General features: G+C 45.2%; 2 protein-coding genes across 2 annotated transcripts in view; both read right to left on the reverse strand.

Moving 5' to 3' along the window:
• Window positions 1–12,932, reverse strand: part of LOC306931298 (NACHT, LRR and PYD domains-containing protein 1b allele 3-like) — a 136,450-nt gene that overhangs the window by 49,578 nt on the left and 73,940 nt on the right. The window lies entirely within an intron of this gene.
• The window catches only part of LOC306931453 (pleckstrin homology domain-containing family G member 3-like), a gene marked incomplete at both ends in the record, with an annotated part of 70,673 nt that overhangs the window by 7,317 nt on the left and 50,424 nt on the right, over window positions 1–12,932 (reverse strand). The window contains 2 exons of the mRNA XM_079512855.1: window positions 2,225–2,269; window positions 6,025–6,153. Coding sequence (XP_079368981.1) covers window positions 2,225–2,269; window positions 6,025–6,153 — 174 coding nt within the window. The remainder of the gene's footprint in view (window positions 1–2,224; window positions 2,270–6,024; window positions 6,154–12,932) is intronic.

Consider the following 12,932-nt stretch of genomic DNA (forward strand, 5'->3'; position numbering starts at 1 on the left):
TGTGGGAACCAGCACACGAGGTTCACGAGGTCACGAGGACGTCCCTTACTAACATATGTGGATGTACTCAAGAACGATGCAGGAGCGCAAAGCACCAACGAGCTGGCCGGATGTATGGAGAACCGGGATGACTAGAAGCAACAATGGAGGGCTCGTCTGAGGACGACCTTGAGAGAGAGAGAGCAGAAAGCCTTCTGATTAGCCCGCCAACTGGGGTACAAACTTCAAGGGAGGAGAGCGAGAGCTACAGGAGACATTCTCTTCTCTGCAGCCAGACATACCAGCCCAGCTTTCATCTCAACAGGTCGCGTTCCGCTTCAACTCCACCAACCCCCACCCCCCCCCCCCCCCCCCCCCATTTCTGCAGCTGTTTGGAGTGAGAAATAAGGTCCTTAAAACAAACGCTCCAACTCACCATTAGTACACAGTCGGTCACTGAAGAAGTCCTACATACAGTGCTTGTTGAAATTGAAGGCATCCTTAATTCCAAGCCATTGGGCGAGTCACTGAAGAAGGAATCAATGTCAGGCCTCTCAGAAGCTTTGAATTAGGCTTCTGGAGAAGCTTCATTCGACTCTACCTACCTGGGCTTCAGACAAGACCGAAGTGGTGTTCCCACACTAAAAACCTACAAGTTGGAGATACCGAGATGATCGTTGATTTTAACATCAGTTATAATGGTGGTACTTTTAGGGTGACCAGGTCCAAACTGTTCATTTGAGGGACAGAATTATCGCTTGTGTGGGACAAGTGGGTTGGCGGGGACGGACGGACTTGTAGCAATTTATTAGACCTACTTAAGTTGCTATTTACAGTAAATGCCATGATGTGATAATGGGCCTAATATTGCCTATCATTTTGTTATGAAACCCCTCTGGCGTCTCACATTTTGTTTTAAAGTGCTATTTGGTCATGGGTGGTATGGCTGACTTAGTACCGTAGCCTAGGGGATATTTATCTTGTTATTTTAACGGGCTTAGAAACATATTTAGCAGGAAAAGATAAAAGAGAGAGCTTTACAACAGAAGGCCAACCATTAGGGGACTAACTATTAGGGCATTTGATGCTGATGCCTGTCAGTCACAATGTGGGACAGACAGGGTCTCAACTTGAACACTGATGCCTGCCAGTCACAATGTGGGACAGGGTCTCAATTTCAACACTGATGCCTGCCAGTCACAATGTGGGACAGACAGGGTCTCAATTTGAACACTGATGCCTGTCAGTCACAATGTGGGACAGACAGGGTCTCAATTTGAACACTGATGCCTGCCAGTCACAATGTGGGACAGGGTCTCAATTTGAACACTGATGCCTGTCAGTCACAATGTGGGACAGGGTCTCAATTTGTGGGACGCCTGAAATGTTTGGGAAATGAGGGACGGTCCCTCGCAAAGGGGGACATCTGGTGACCCTAGGTACTGTGCATGGGGGAGGTGTACTGGAAATACAAAGGTTGAAAACCTGATTTAAGCTATTCTATTTTATGAACATTCAGTATTTTGTGAGAACTACACTATGCGTTGTAACACAAGTTGTAGCCTATTGTGTTATTATTAACTAATGTTAATCTTCAAAATAGGATATATCTTATACTAATACTGTTCAGTCATATATTAAGTCCAATACCTGTATTGGCCTAATTAAATTAGTTTAAATGCATCATTGTATGTATTTATTAATAAGAAAATGACGTAGAGTTCTCTGAACAGGACTAACTATTGGCCTATAGAGCGTCGCAGTCGCGCCCCTTACCATGGACCAGGAAATGATTCTCCGTTCATTTTCCTCAGACATTTCAGAAAGTATTTATTTAAAGACGTTTACGCCGCGGACAAAGCCAACTCGAGTCGTGCCAAATCATGACAACAAACACTTTTTTTGTAATTATTTGTTTGGTCCAAAATATTTTTTGTGTTGTCATGAGTTGTCACGACTCGAGTTGGCTTTGTCCGTGGCGTAACAGTCTTTAAATAAATACTTTATGAAATGTCTATGGGAAAAATGCATTGGGTTTAATTTCCATGGTAGGGGGCGGGACTGTGGCGCTCTATAGGGGGAGCTGTGTCCTGATCCAAGACATCCAGGGGTTTAAATCAAATGCTGGTACGACCTACGCTTCAACAAAGATAGGTCATAATGTGAAACAGACACCATGAGGCCTTGAAAAACCTGGATAGTACAATAAAACAAACATCTCTGTCCAGATGGTTTCATGACTCACCCTCGTCAGCCTTGTCAGTCGAGTCTTGTGATGGACGTTCAGCTCCTGGATAAGGAGAGGAGGATGATGAAGTGAGCTCTGTGACTGAGTGGACACAAGATGTATGTAATGTTGTCTATTGTAATTATACGTAGCCTGTAATGATTCTATTGTCATTATCTAAGTGATATTACATAATGCAATTAATTATTAAAATAGCCTTATAGCTCTGTCACCCAGTAACACTCAACCCCATTACACAGGTCATTCTCCCCTCCATAACAATAATGATTAATTAATAAAATAGCCTTATATTATAGCTCTGTCACCCAGTAACACTCAACCCCATTACACAGGTCATTCTCCCCTCCATAACAATAATGAAGTGGACCTTTAGTGACATCACCAAAGGGCATGAACATGAATTTGTTATTTCAACCTTATATCTGGTTTGTTAATCTCATGTATACCATGTGGTCTCCTATCAATCACCACAGGTAGAGCAGTGGCCATATTGAGTTATTATATTATTATATATAAAATATGAATTTAATGCCTGAGGTGGGACCTTTTTTTTGGGTCCCATTTCACAAGTTTAAAAAAACGTATACAATCGAAACACAGCTTTTGAAAATAGCAGATCTACAAGCTCGCATGCTATTTCTAAATAACCTAAGTCTAAAGCTGAATTGAGGTGAGTTATCTAGCAGTGAGTTTAAGTGTTATTTTAACACCTACTGTACATTAGGACAAATGTAATGTAATCCTGGGCGCTACACTTCCTCTGCCAACCTGGGGAGGGGGGGGGGGCAGCAGACTGACCTCATGCTTCCTTCTGTGCATGAGGAGTCCAAGCTGCTTCTTTTCACCTGACACGGGAGAGTTTAGAAGGAACACGTTCCCAGCGGGAATCGAAACCTTCTAGCTGTGAGGCGACAGCACTACTACAATTTACAATTTACAATTTAGGCATTTAGCAGACGCTCTTAATCCAGAGCGACTTACATTAAGCAATAACAAAAGCATGGCATACATCACATATATAAAAAGTAGTTATCATGAATCATAAACTAAGAACATAACAGTGGAGTATCTATGTTAACTATACATACTATACTATATAATATATTATACATGTGTACTATAAAGTGCTATGACTACATAAAGTGCAATTCTAGAGCTGTCTACGTAACAAGCTATAGGTCTGTTTAAAATACTATCTAAGTCTACATAATGTGCTATCTAAGGGGCTAGGCTAAATGGGCAAGTGCTACGGGCCATGGTGGAGTCTGAAGAGGTGGGTTTTCAGACTACGGCGGAAGATTGGGAGTGAGGCTGCAGTTCTGACTGTGATGGGAAGTGCATTCCATAGTTTTGGAGCCAGAAGGGAGAAGAGTTTGGGACGTGTGGAGCGTTGACTGTGCCACTCACTCTGGCAGTGAGTTTAAGTGATATTAACACCAACATTATGACCAATCAAACGGTCTGGCAGTGAGTTTAAGTGATATTAACACCAACATTAGGACCAATCAAACGGTCTGGCAGTGAGTTTAAGTGTTATTAACGAATTCTAATCCGGCTTCAGAGCATCCCACTCCACTGACACACGCCTCCTCTATTTGAGCTTCAGAACATCCCACTCCACTGACACACGCCTCCTCTATTTGAGCGGCCACATCAAACACAAGGTGGATGCTGGCAAATACTGCGGCATGGTCATGCTGGACCTCCAAAAGGCTTTTGACACCGTGAACCACTCCATACTGGTTAACAAGCTAAAAGCAATTGGTTTTGATAGGACATCAGTGAGCTGGATGCAATCCTACCTGGAGGGGAGAGAACAGATGGTGGAGGTGAACGGAACACTGGCCCTCCCACCAACCCCTCCTCCCAGTTGTGGCGTTCCACAAGGAAGCATACTAGGGACTTTACTGTTCCTAATATATGTAAACGACATGACATCAGCTTGTGACTGCAACTTGTTCCTGTTCGCAGATGACTCAGCACTGCTGGTCTCGGACAGGAACAGGTTGAAAAGGCCCTCAGCTCTGAACTCGGTAGAATCTGCACCTGGCTCGCTGATAAACTATCTTTACACCTGGGAAAAACTGAATCCATTCTCTTTGGATCAAATAGTAATCTCAACAAGGCAGATGGCTTCTTGGTTAGAATGGGTGACAATATTATCACACGAAAATATGAAATTACCTACCTAGGTTCCATCCTGGAGGCCAATCTTTCCAGTGATAAAATGGCCACCAACGTAATCAAAAAAGTCAACCAAAGAACTATAGAACTAATAACTATACAGGATCTCCTCACTGGTCAACAAAAACACATTGAAGGCCCTTAAAACAAGGCTCCAGACCTACTTGGCCTCACTCCCTGAACCCACCTCACCCCTGCCCACTTTGACAGGCTGGAATGGCTTAGGTTTGACGACAGAGTACAGCATCTTGCAATGGGTCTGGTCCACAAGATTTGATACACCACCAAGGTACCTGTCTAGATACTTCCTTAATGTCAACAAAGTCCACAACACCAGAGGGAGTGCAACAAACCATGTGCAACCCAGATTCGGCACAAACAAGGGACTAAATTAATTTTTACTCCTATGCCACCAACATGTCAAACGTCATTAAGACATGTGAATCCCTTGACTCCTTCAAAACCACTCCCAAAGGGCTGCAATTCGAAACTGGGCCCGTCAAATCTGAATCCCCCCACCCCCTTTCCCCCTTACTGTTGTCGGATATTTCAGGACTGCACACACACACACACACACACACACACACACACACACACACACACACACACACACACACACACACACACACACACACACACACACACACACCGGTTATATGAGAACGCTGAGAACGCTGCAAGAGGCCCGGCCAAGAGGCCCGGCCGCCCGGGATCTCGGGTCCAGAGACTCCAGAGGTCCAGAGGTCCAGAGGTCCTGCTGGTCCAGAGGTCCAGCAGACATAAGTTAAACCAGCTGCACATACATTCAACATACAATGATCTCACGCACACCTCACACACACACACACACACACACGCACTCACTCACTCACTCACTCGGACACACACATACACACATACACACACACACACACACACACATACACACACACATTGCCCCCATACCATGATCTCAAGAGGGAACACACATACCAGTCATATGAGTCTTTCTCAACATACAATGGCCTCATGCGCGGACTTCACACACGCACACACACACAGCCACACACACATACACACATACACACACACACATACACACATACATTGCAGACGTGCGTGTACACAGACACTAATGTCTTCGGCCAGTATAAAACTGGACGGACAGGGGACGAACCTTACCTTCTTTTCCCGCTGATCCTGCTGCTGTAACTGATCCTGACTTCTCCTTACCCTTTCCCCATTCCCTCTCCCAAAACCCCATTCTTTCCCTTTTTGTCCTTTGACCATGTCAATTCTATATTATAATAAAGGTACCAATGTTAAACCTTGCTGGACTGTCTGACTTGCATCATTCTATCCCAACGGAAGCATCCTGGCATCATTGACCATATACGACACTGTATATGTTTATTTTTCCACTTTTGCCTCCTTACATGATTTCCTGTTTTTTATATAAAAGTGTATATTTGTATACGTCTCTAAATGTTCTGATGAATTGAAAATGGTGGACCCTGTTTATCAGTGTGTCGTGCACAGTTAACAGTCTTTGTATTGAGTTGAAGCTTCATGTGAAATGTAGCCATTCTTCAAACTGTTAATAAATACGTCAATCAATCAACATTGTTAATTACCTTGCTGTGTAGTAGTGGTGACAGTGATGTTGACTGAACCACTGATGTTACATCCAGATAAAACAGGAGCAACCGCTACACTTCCACCATGTGCTTCATTAATGGCTCCAGCAGGGGGCACTGGAGAAGCTGCACAATAAAAATAAACATATTAGTGTTACAAATTACCGCAGGCAGCCAGGAAATATCTGTGAATTTGCACCAACCACTTCCGGCCCACACAGCCCAATACAACGAGAGGAGGAGCAAAACGTTTTACGAGCAGCAGCCAACATGTCTGGGGGCGCTGTCTAGCAGCCTGGGGGCGCTGTCTAGCAGCCTGGGGGCCTGTCTAGCAGCCTGGGGGCGCTGTCTAGCAGCCTGGGGGCCTGTCTAGCAGCCTGGGGGCGCTGTCTAGCAGCCTGGGAGCGCTGTCTAGCAGCCTGGGGGCGCTGTCTAGCAGCCTGGGGGCACTGTCTAGCAGCCTGGGGGCCTGTCTAGCAGCCTGGGGGCGCTGTCTAGCAGCCTGGGGGCACTGTCTAGCAGCCTGGGGGCACTGTCTAGCAGCCTGGGGGCCTGTCTAGCAGCCTGGGGGCCTGTCTAGCAGCCTGGGGGCGCTGTCTAGCAGCCTGGGGGCCTGTGTAGAAGCCTGGGGGCGCTGTCTAGCAGCCTGGGGGCGCTGTCTAGCAGCCTGGGGGCCTGTCTAGCAGCCTGGGGGCGCTGTCTAGCAGCCTGGGGGTGCTGTCTAGCAGCCTGGGGGCGCTGTCTAGCAGCCTGGGGGCCTGTCTAGCAGCCTGGGCAGCAAGGAAGGTTAGTGTTGAGCTTTGGCTGCTTGTTATTGATATAAACCTTACAACCCGCCATCTGACGGGTATGGCAACCTTCGGGGTTAAATCTTAACCCGTCATCTGACGGGTTCCGAAGCGTTTTGGCGACATGAGTGTTAAAACATTTTTTTGGCTGGAAATATGATGATAACACCTTAAAGCAGTTACAACATGCATTTTAAAACAGTTTTTAATATTTCATAGAATATTGTCTATGTCCCTCAAACTTATTTATAATGGTTTGAGCCTCAATCACCTCTGATAGAACCAGTATGATACTGCCCCCTACTGTTTAACTCTGATAGAACCAGTACGATACTGCCCTCTACTGTTTAACTCTGATAGAACCAGTACGATACTGCCCCCTACTGTTAACTCTGATAGAACCAGTACGATACTGCCCCCTACTGTTAACTCTGATAGAACCAGTACGATACTGCCCCCTACTGTTTAACTCTGATAGAACCAGTACGATACTGCCCCCTACTTTTTAACTCTGATAGAACCAGTACGATACTGCAACCTACTGTTTAACTCTGATAGAACCAGTACGATACTGCAACCTACTGTTTAACTCTGATAGAACCAGTATGATACTGCCCCCTACTGTTAACTCTGATAGAACCAGTACGATACTACCCCCTACTGTTTAACTCTGATAGAACCAGTACGATACTGCCCCCTACTGTTTAACTCTGATAGAACAAGTACGATACTGCCCCCTACTGTTTAACTGATAGAACCAGTACGATACTGCAACCTACTGTTTAACTCTGATAGAACCAGTACGATACTGCCCCCTACTGTTTAACTCTGATAGAACCAGTACGATACTGCCCCCTACGGTTAGACTCTGATAGAACCAGTACGACACTGCCCCCTACTGTTTAACTCTGATAGAACCAGTACGATACTGCCCCCTACTGATTAACTCTGATAGAACCAGTACGATACTGCCCCCTACTGTTTACCTCTGATAGCACCAGTACGATACTGCCCCTTACTGTTTAACTCTGATATAACCAGTATGATACTGCCCCCTACTGTTAACTCTGATATAACCAGTACGATACTGCCCCTTACTGTTTAACTCTGATAGAACCAGTACGATACTGCCCCCTACTGTTTAACTCTGATAGAACCAGTACGATACTGCCCCCTACTGTTTAACTCTGACAGAACCAGTACGATACTGCCCCCTACTGTTTAACTCTGATAGAACCAGTACGATACTGCCCCCTACTGTTTAACTCTGATATAACCAGTATGATACTGCCCCCTACGGTTTAACTCTGATAGAACCAGTACGATACTGCCCCCTACTGTTTACCTCTGATAGAACCAGTACGATACTGCCCCCTACTGTTTAACTCTGATAGAACCAGTACGATACTGCCCCCTACTGTTTAACTCTGATAGAACCAGTACGATACTGCCCCCTACTGTTAACTCTGATATAACCAGTACGATACTGCCCCCTACTGTTTAACTCTGATAGAACCAGTACGATACTGCCCCCTACTGTTTAACTCTGACAGAACCAGTACGATACTGCCCCCTACTGTTTAACTCTGACAGAACCAGTACGATACTGCCCTCTACTGTTTAACTCTGATAGAACCAGTACGATACTGCCCTCTACTGTTTAACTCTGATAGCACCAGTACGATACTGCCCCCTACTGTTTAACTCTGATATAACCAGTACGATACTGCCCCCTACTGTTTACCTCTGATATAACCAGTACGATACTGCCCCCTACTGTTAACTCTGATAGAACCAGTATGATACTGCCCCCTACTGTTTAACTCTGATAGAACCAGCTTCTGAAGCTGTTTTCATCATCATTTTTCGACCGCGGTCGAGATCATGGATGTCACAACGCCACGCCAGACTTTCCGGTCCTTCATTGCCATCCCCAGTTCCTGCTTACTGATGCATGTGTCCCTAGTGATGACATCAGGGAATGACAGTTTTCTACCTCTGGTCCGCCCTGAGGCAGGACTCCAGACTCATGACAAGACTCATTGTCAGCTCTGTAGCAGTGGCCGGAAAACTGTGTTCTTCTGGATCGGACTAGTGTAGAAACACGGGGAAGGTTGCCGTATAGATTAGTCGATGGGTGGCTCTTCCAAGACAGATTTTGCGCTCCCATTAGAAGGCGGGTGTAAGTGCCATCCAACCGTTTCTCTAATTTCTTTGAAAGTGTCCATGTCTCGGAGCCATAGAGTAGAATCGGCTCAACGTCGTCCTAAATATTTTTACTTTTAACATCTTACTAAGCTGGGATGACCAGATCTTATGCATGTCATTGCAGGCTGACCAGTTGTTTTAGCTGCAGTACCACAATGTCCTGAGGTGGTGGGGGCGCTGATATGCAACTTATTTAATCTTTGAGTCATTATAATACTGATGCTAGATAAACCTAGGCTTGTTTCCATTCCCTGCCAGCTTGGAAAATCAACAATGTAAACAAAGTGGAACTGAAGACTGAAGAGGTGGAGGAATTATATAAAGTAGGGTGCTACTGATGACATCACGCATACAGTATGTTGGCGAGCGCTTTTATCGGCGCTGGATCTTCTCGCAGCTCCTTTCACACACAGCGAGCAAAACCTCGCCGATCAAAGCCCGATTTTAGTCAGATCGGGGGTTTTTGACGGCGAGCGCCAAAAATGCTCTCCGACAGCATAATCGGAGCAAATATTGGGCAGTGTGTACGAGCCATAACAGTAGAATATCCAAAAACAAAATCAATCGTCTGTACATTAAAACAAACAAAAAAACAAAACTATACACACTACAGGTTGCTAGGTCAACAATGACCATGATCTGTCTATTCTAAATCACATTTCAGCCCTGCATCAGCCTGGCAGGCTATGGAAAGTGCTACGGGCTAAGGTGGAGTCTGAAGATTACGGTGGCAGATTTGGGAGTGAGTATGCAGTTCTAACTGCACCGGGGAGTCTGGCACGAACGTGGGGAACATTGTCCCGGGATGTTTTAGGGAAGGTTCTGCCAGCCTCCCTGTGTTTGCTGAGGGAGCGGGAGGGGTTTGTACAGTATAGGGTTGGATCAGGCTTTGAAGATATGGGGGTGCCATACCTTTGGTTGCTTTGTAGGCCAGCATCAGTGTTTTGTATTCTGTGCGGGCAGTAACTGGGAGCAAATGGAGGGAGCGGAGAAGAAGGGGGGCACATGTGAAGATTTAGGCTGGTTGAAGATCAAGTGTTCTGCGGCATTCTGGATAATTTGCAGGGGCTTAAACCTGCTATAAGCAATATTATGTCAACATTTGAATTACCTTTTTTTTTTTTTTTTTTTTCAGACAGCCAGCAATGGGTAGAACACTCCCCCAAAAAATGTAGTCTCTGTGACACATTTAGGGGCCGCAATCTGCATTCAAAGATGTTCCTAGAAGCTTTGTCATTGGTCGAAAAAAACCCTGGTCGCAATGACTAACCAATCAGGAAGCAGACAGGCAAATCGACCAATGACAAAGCTTCTAGGACAATCTTTGAATGCAGATTGCGGCCCCTAGATGAGTCACAGAGACTACATGTTTTGGGAGCGTTCTCCCCTTTGCTGGCTGTCTGAATACCAAAAAAAAAAAGAAAGAAAAAAAAAGGCCATTACATTTTTGACATATTATTGCTTATAGCAGCTTTAAGTGCACATGCCGCTAGGCCAGTAAGGAGAGAGTTACAGTAGTCAAGTTTTGACATGACGTCTGTCTGGATAAGGAGCTGGGCTGACTCCTGGGTGACGAAGGGTCTAATTCTAATTTGTCGAATGTTATAGAGTGTGAGCCTACACTACAGGATGGAGTGACAGCTGTGATGTGTGCATTGAATGAGAGCAGACTGTCCGGGACTACACCAAGGTTCTTGTCGCTTCAGTGGGTTTGTAAGGAAAGTTAAAGCACAACTTTAGTTTTTTTTCAAACAAGGTTCATGTTTTAGGTTGTTATTAGAGAAACTAAAAGATGAGTGTAAATTTGTTTTCGTTTGCTGCTTTCTTTCGTTTTAGCGATTGTAGCTATTTTTGACAGTGGCCCCACTGTCAAAAATAGCTACAATCGCTAAAACGAAAGAAAGCAGCAAACGAAAACAAATTTACACTCATCTTTTAGTTGCATTCGAACATGGGGCTAAATATGTATTATTTTACACAATTGTGAGTGTTTTTTTTTTATTATTATTTACTATAGTCCTACTAGACCCCAGGAAATTACATCTGGCCACAAAAGATCACAGGATCTACTGAATGTGAAGGGGGTGACAAACTGACATGTTGAGCCATACAACACAGTATGGCAGCCCCCTATAGTACCCCCCTTCACATTCAGTAGATAGAACCAGTACGATACTGCCCTCTACTGTTTAACTCTGATAGCACCAGTACGATACTGCCCCCTACTGTTTAACTCTGATATAACCAGTACGATACTGCCCCCTACTGTTTACCTCTGATATAACCAGTACGATACTGCCCCCTACTGTTAACTCTGATAGAACCAGTATGATACTGCCCCCTACTGTTTAACTCTGATAGAACCAGCTTCTGAAGCTGTTTTCATCATCATTTTTCGACCGCGGTCGAGATCATGGATGTCACAACGCCACGCCAGACTTTCCGGTCCTTCATTGCCATCCCCAGTTCCTGCTTACTGATGCATGTGTCCCTAGTGATGACATCAGGGAATGACAGTTTTCTACCTCTGGTCCGCCCTGAGGCAGGACTCCAGACTCATGACAAGACTCATTGTCAGCTCTGTAGCAGTGGCCGGAAAACTGTGTTCTTCTGGATCGGACTAGTGTAGAAACACGGGGAAGGTTGCCGTATAGATTAGTCGATGGGTGGCTCTTCCAAGACAGATTTTGCGCTCCCATTAGAAGGCGGGTGTAAGTGCCATCCAACCGTTTCTCTAATTTCTTTGAAAGTGTCCATGTCTCGGAGCCATAGAGTAGAATCGGCTCAACGTCGTCCTAAATATTTTTACTTTTAACATCTTACTAAGCTGGGATGACCAGATCTTATGCATGTCATTGCAGGCTGACCAGTTGTTTTAGCTGCAGTACCACAATGTCCTGAGGTGGTGGGGGCGCTGATATGCAACTTATTTAATCTTTGAGTCATTATAATACTGATGCTAGATAAACCTAGGCTTGTTTCCATTCCCTGCCAGCTTGGAAAATCAACAATGTAAACAAAGTGGAACTGAAGACTGAAGAGGTGGAGGAATTATATAAAGTAGGGTGCTACTGATGACATCACGCATACAGTATGTTGGCGAGCGCTTTTATCGGCGCTGGATCTTCTCGCAGCTCCTTTCACACACAGCGAGCAAAACCTCGCCGATCAAAGCCCGATTTTAGTCAGATCGGGGGTTTTTGACGGCGAGCGCCAAAAATGCTCTCCGACAGCATAATCGGAGCAAATATTGGGCAGTGTGTACGAGCCATAACAGTAGAATATCCAAAAACAAAATCAATCGTCTGTACATTAAAACAAACAAAAAAACAAAACTATACACACTACAGGTTGCTAGGTCAACAATGACCATGATCTGTCTATTCTAAATCACATTTCAGCCCTGCATCAGCCTGGCAGGCTATGGAAAGTGCTACGGGCTAAGGTGGAGTCTGAAGATTACGGTGGCAGATTTGGGAGTGAGTATGCAGTTCTAACTGCACCGGGGAGTCTGGCACGAACGTGGGGAACATTGTCCCGGGATGTTTTAGGGAAGGTTCTGCCAGCCTCCCTGTGTTTGCTGAGGGAGCGGGAGGGGTTTGTACAGTATAGGGTTGGATCAGGCTTTGAAGATATGGGGGTGCCATACCTTTGGTTGCTTTGTAGGCCAGCATCAGTGTTTTGTATTCTGTGCGGGCAGTAACTGGGAGCAAATGGAGGGAGCGGAGAAGAAGGGGGGCACATGTGAAGATTTAGGCTGGTTGAAGATCAAGTGTTCTGCGGCATTCTGGATAATTTGCAGGGGCTTAAACCTGCTATAAGCAATATTATGTCAACATTTGAATTACCTTTTTTTTTTTTTTTTTTTTCAGACAGCCAGCAATGGGTAGAACACTCCCCCAAAAAATG

The sequence above is a fragment of the Electrona antarctica genome (genome assembly GCF_951216825.1).
Source record: "Electrona antarctica genome assembly, chromosome: 10".
Classification (NCBI taxonomy): domain Eukaryota; kingdom Metazoa; phylum Chordata; class Actinopteri; order Myctophiformes; family Myctophidae; genus Electrona; species Electrona antarctica.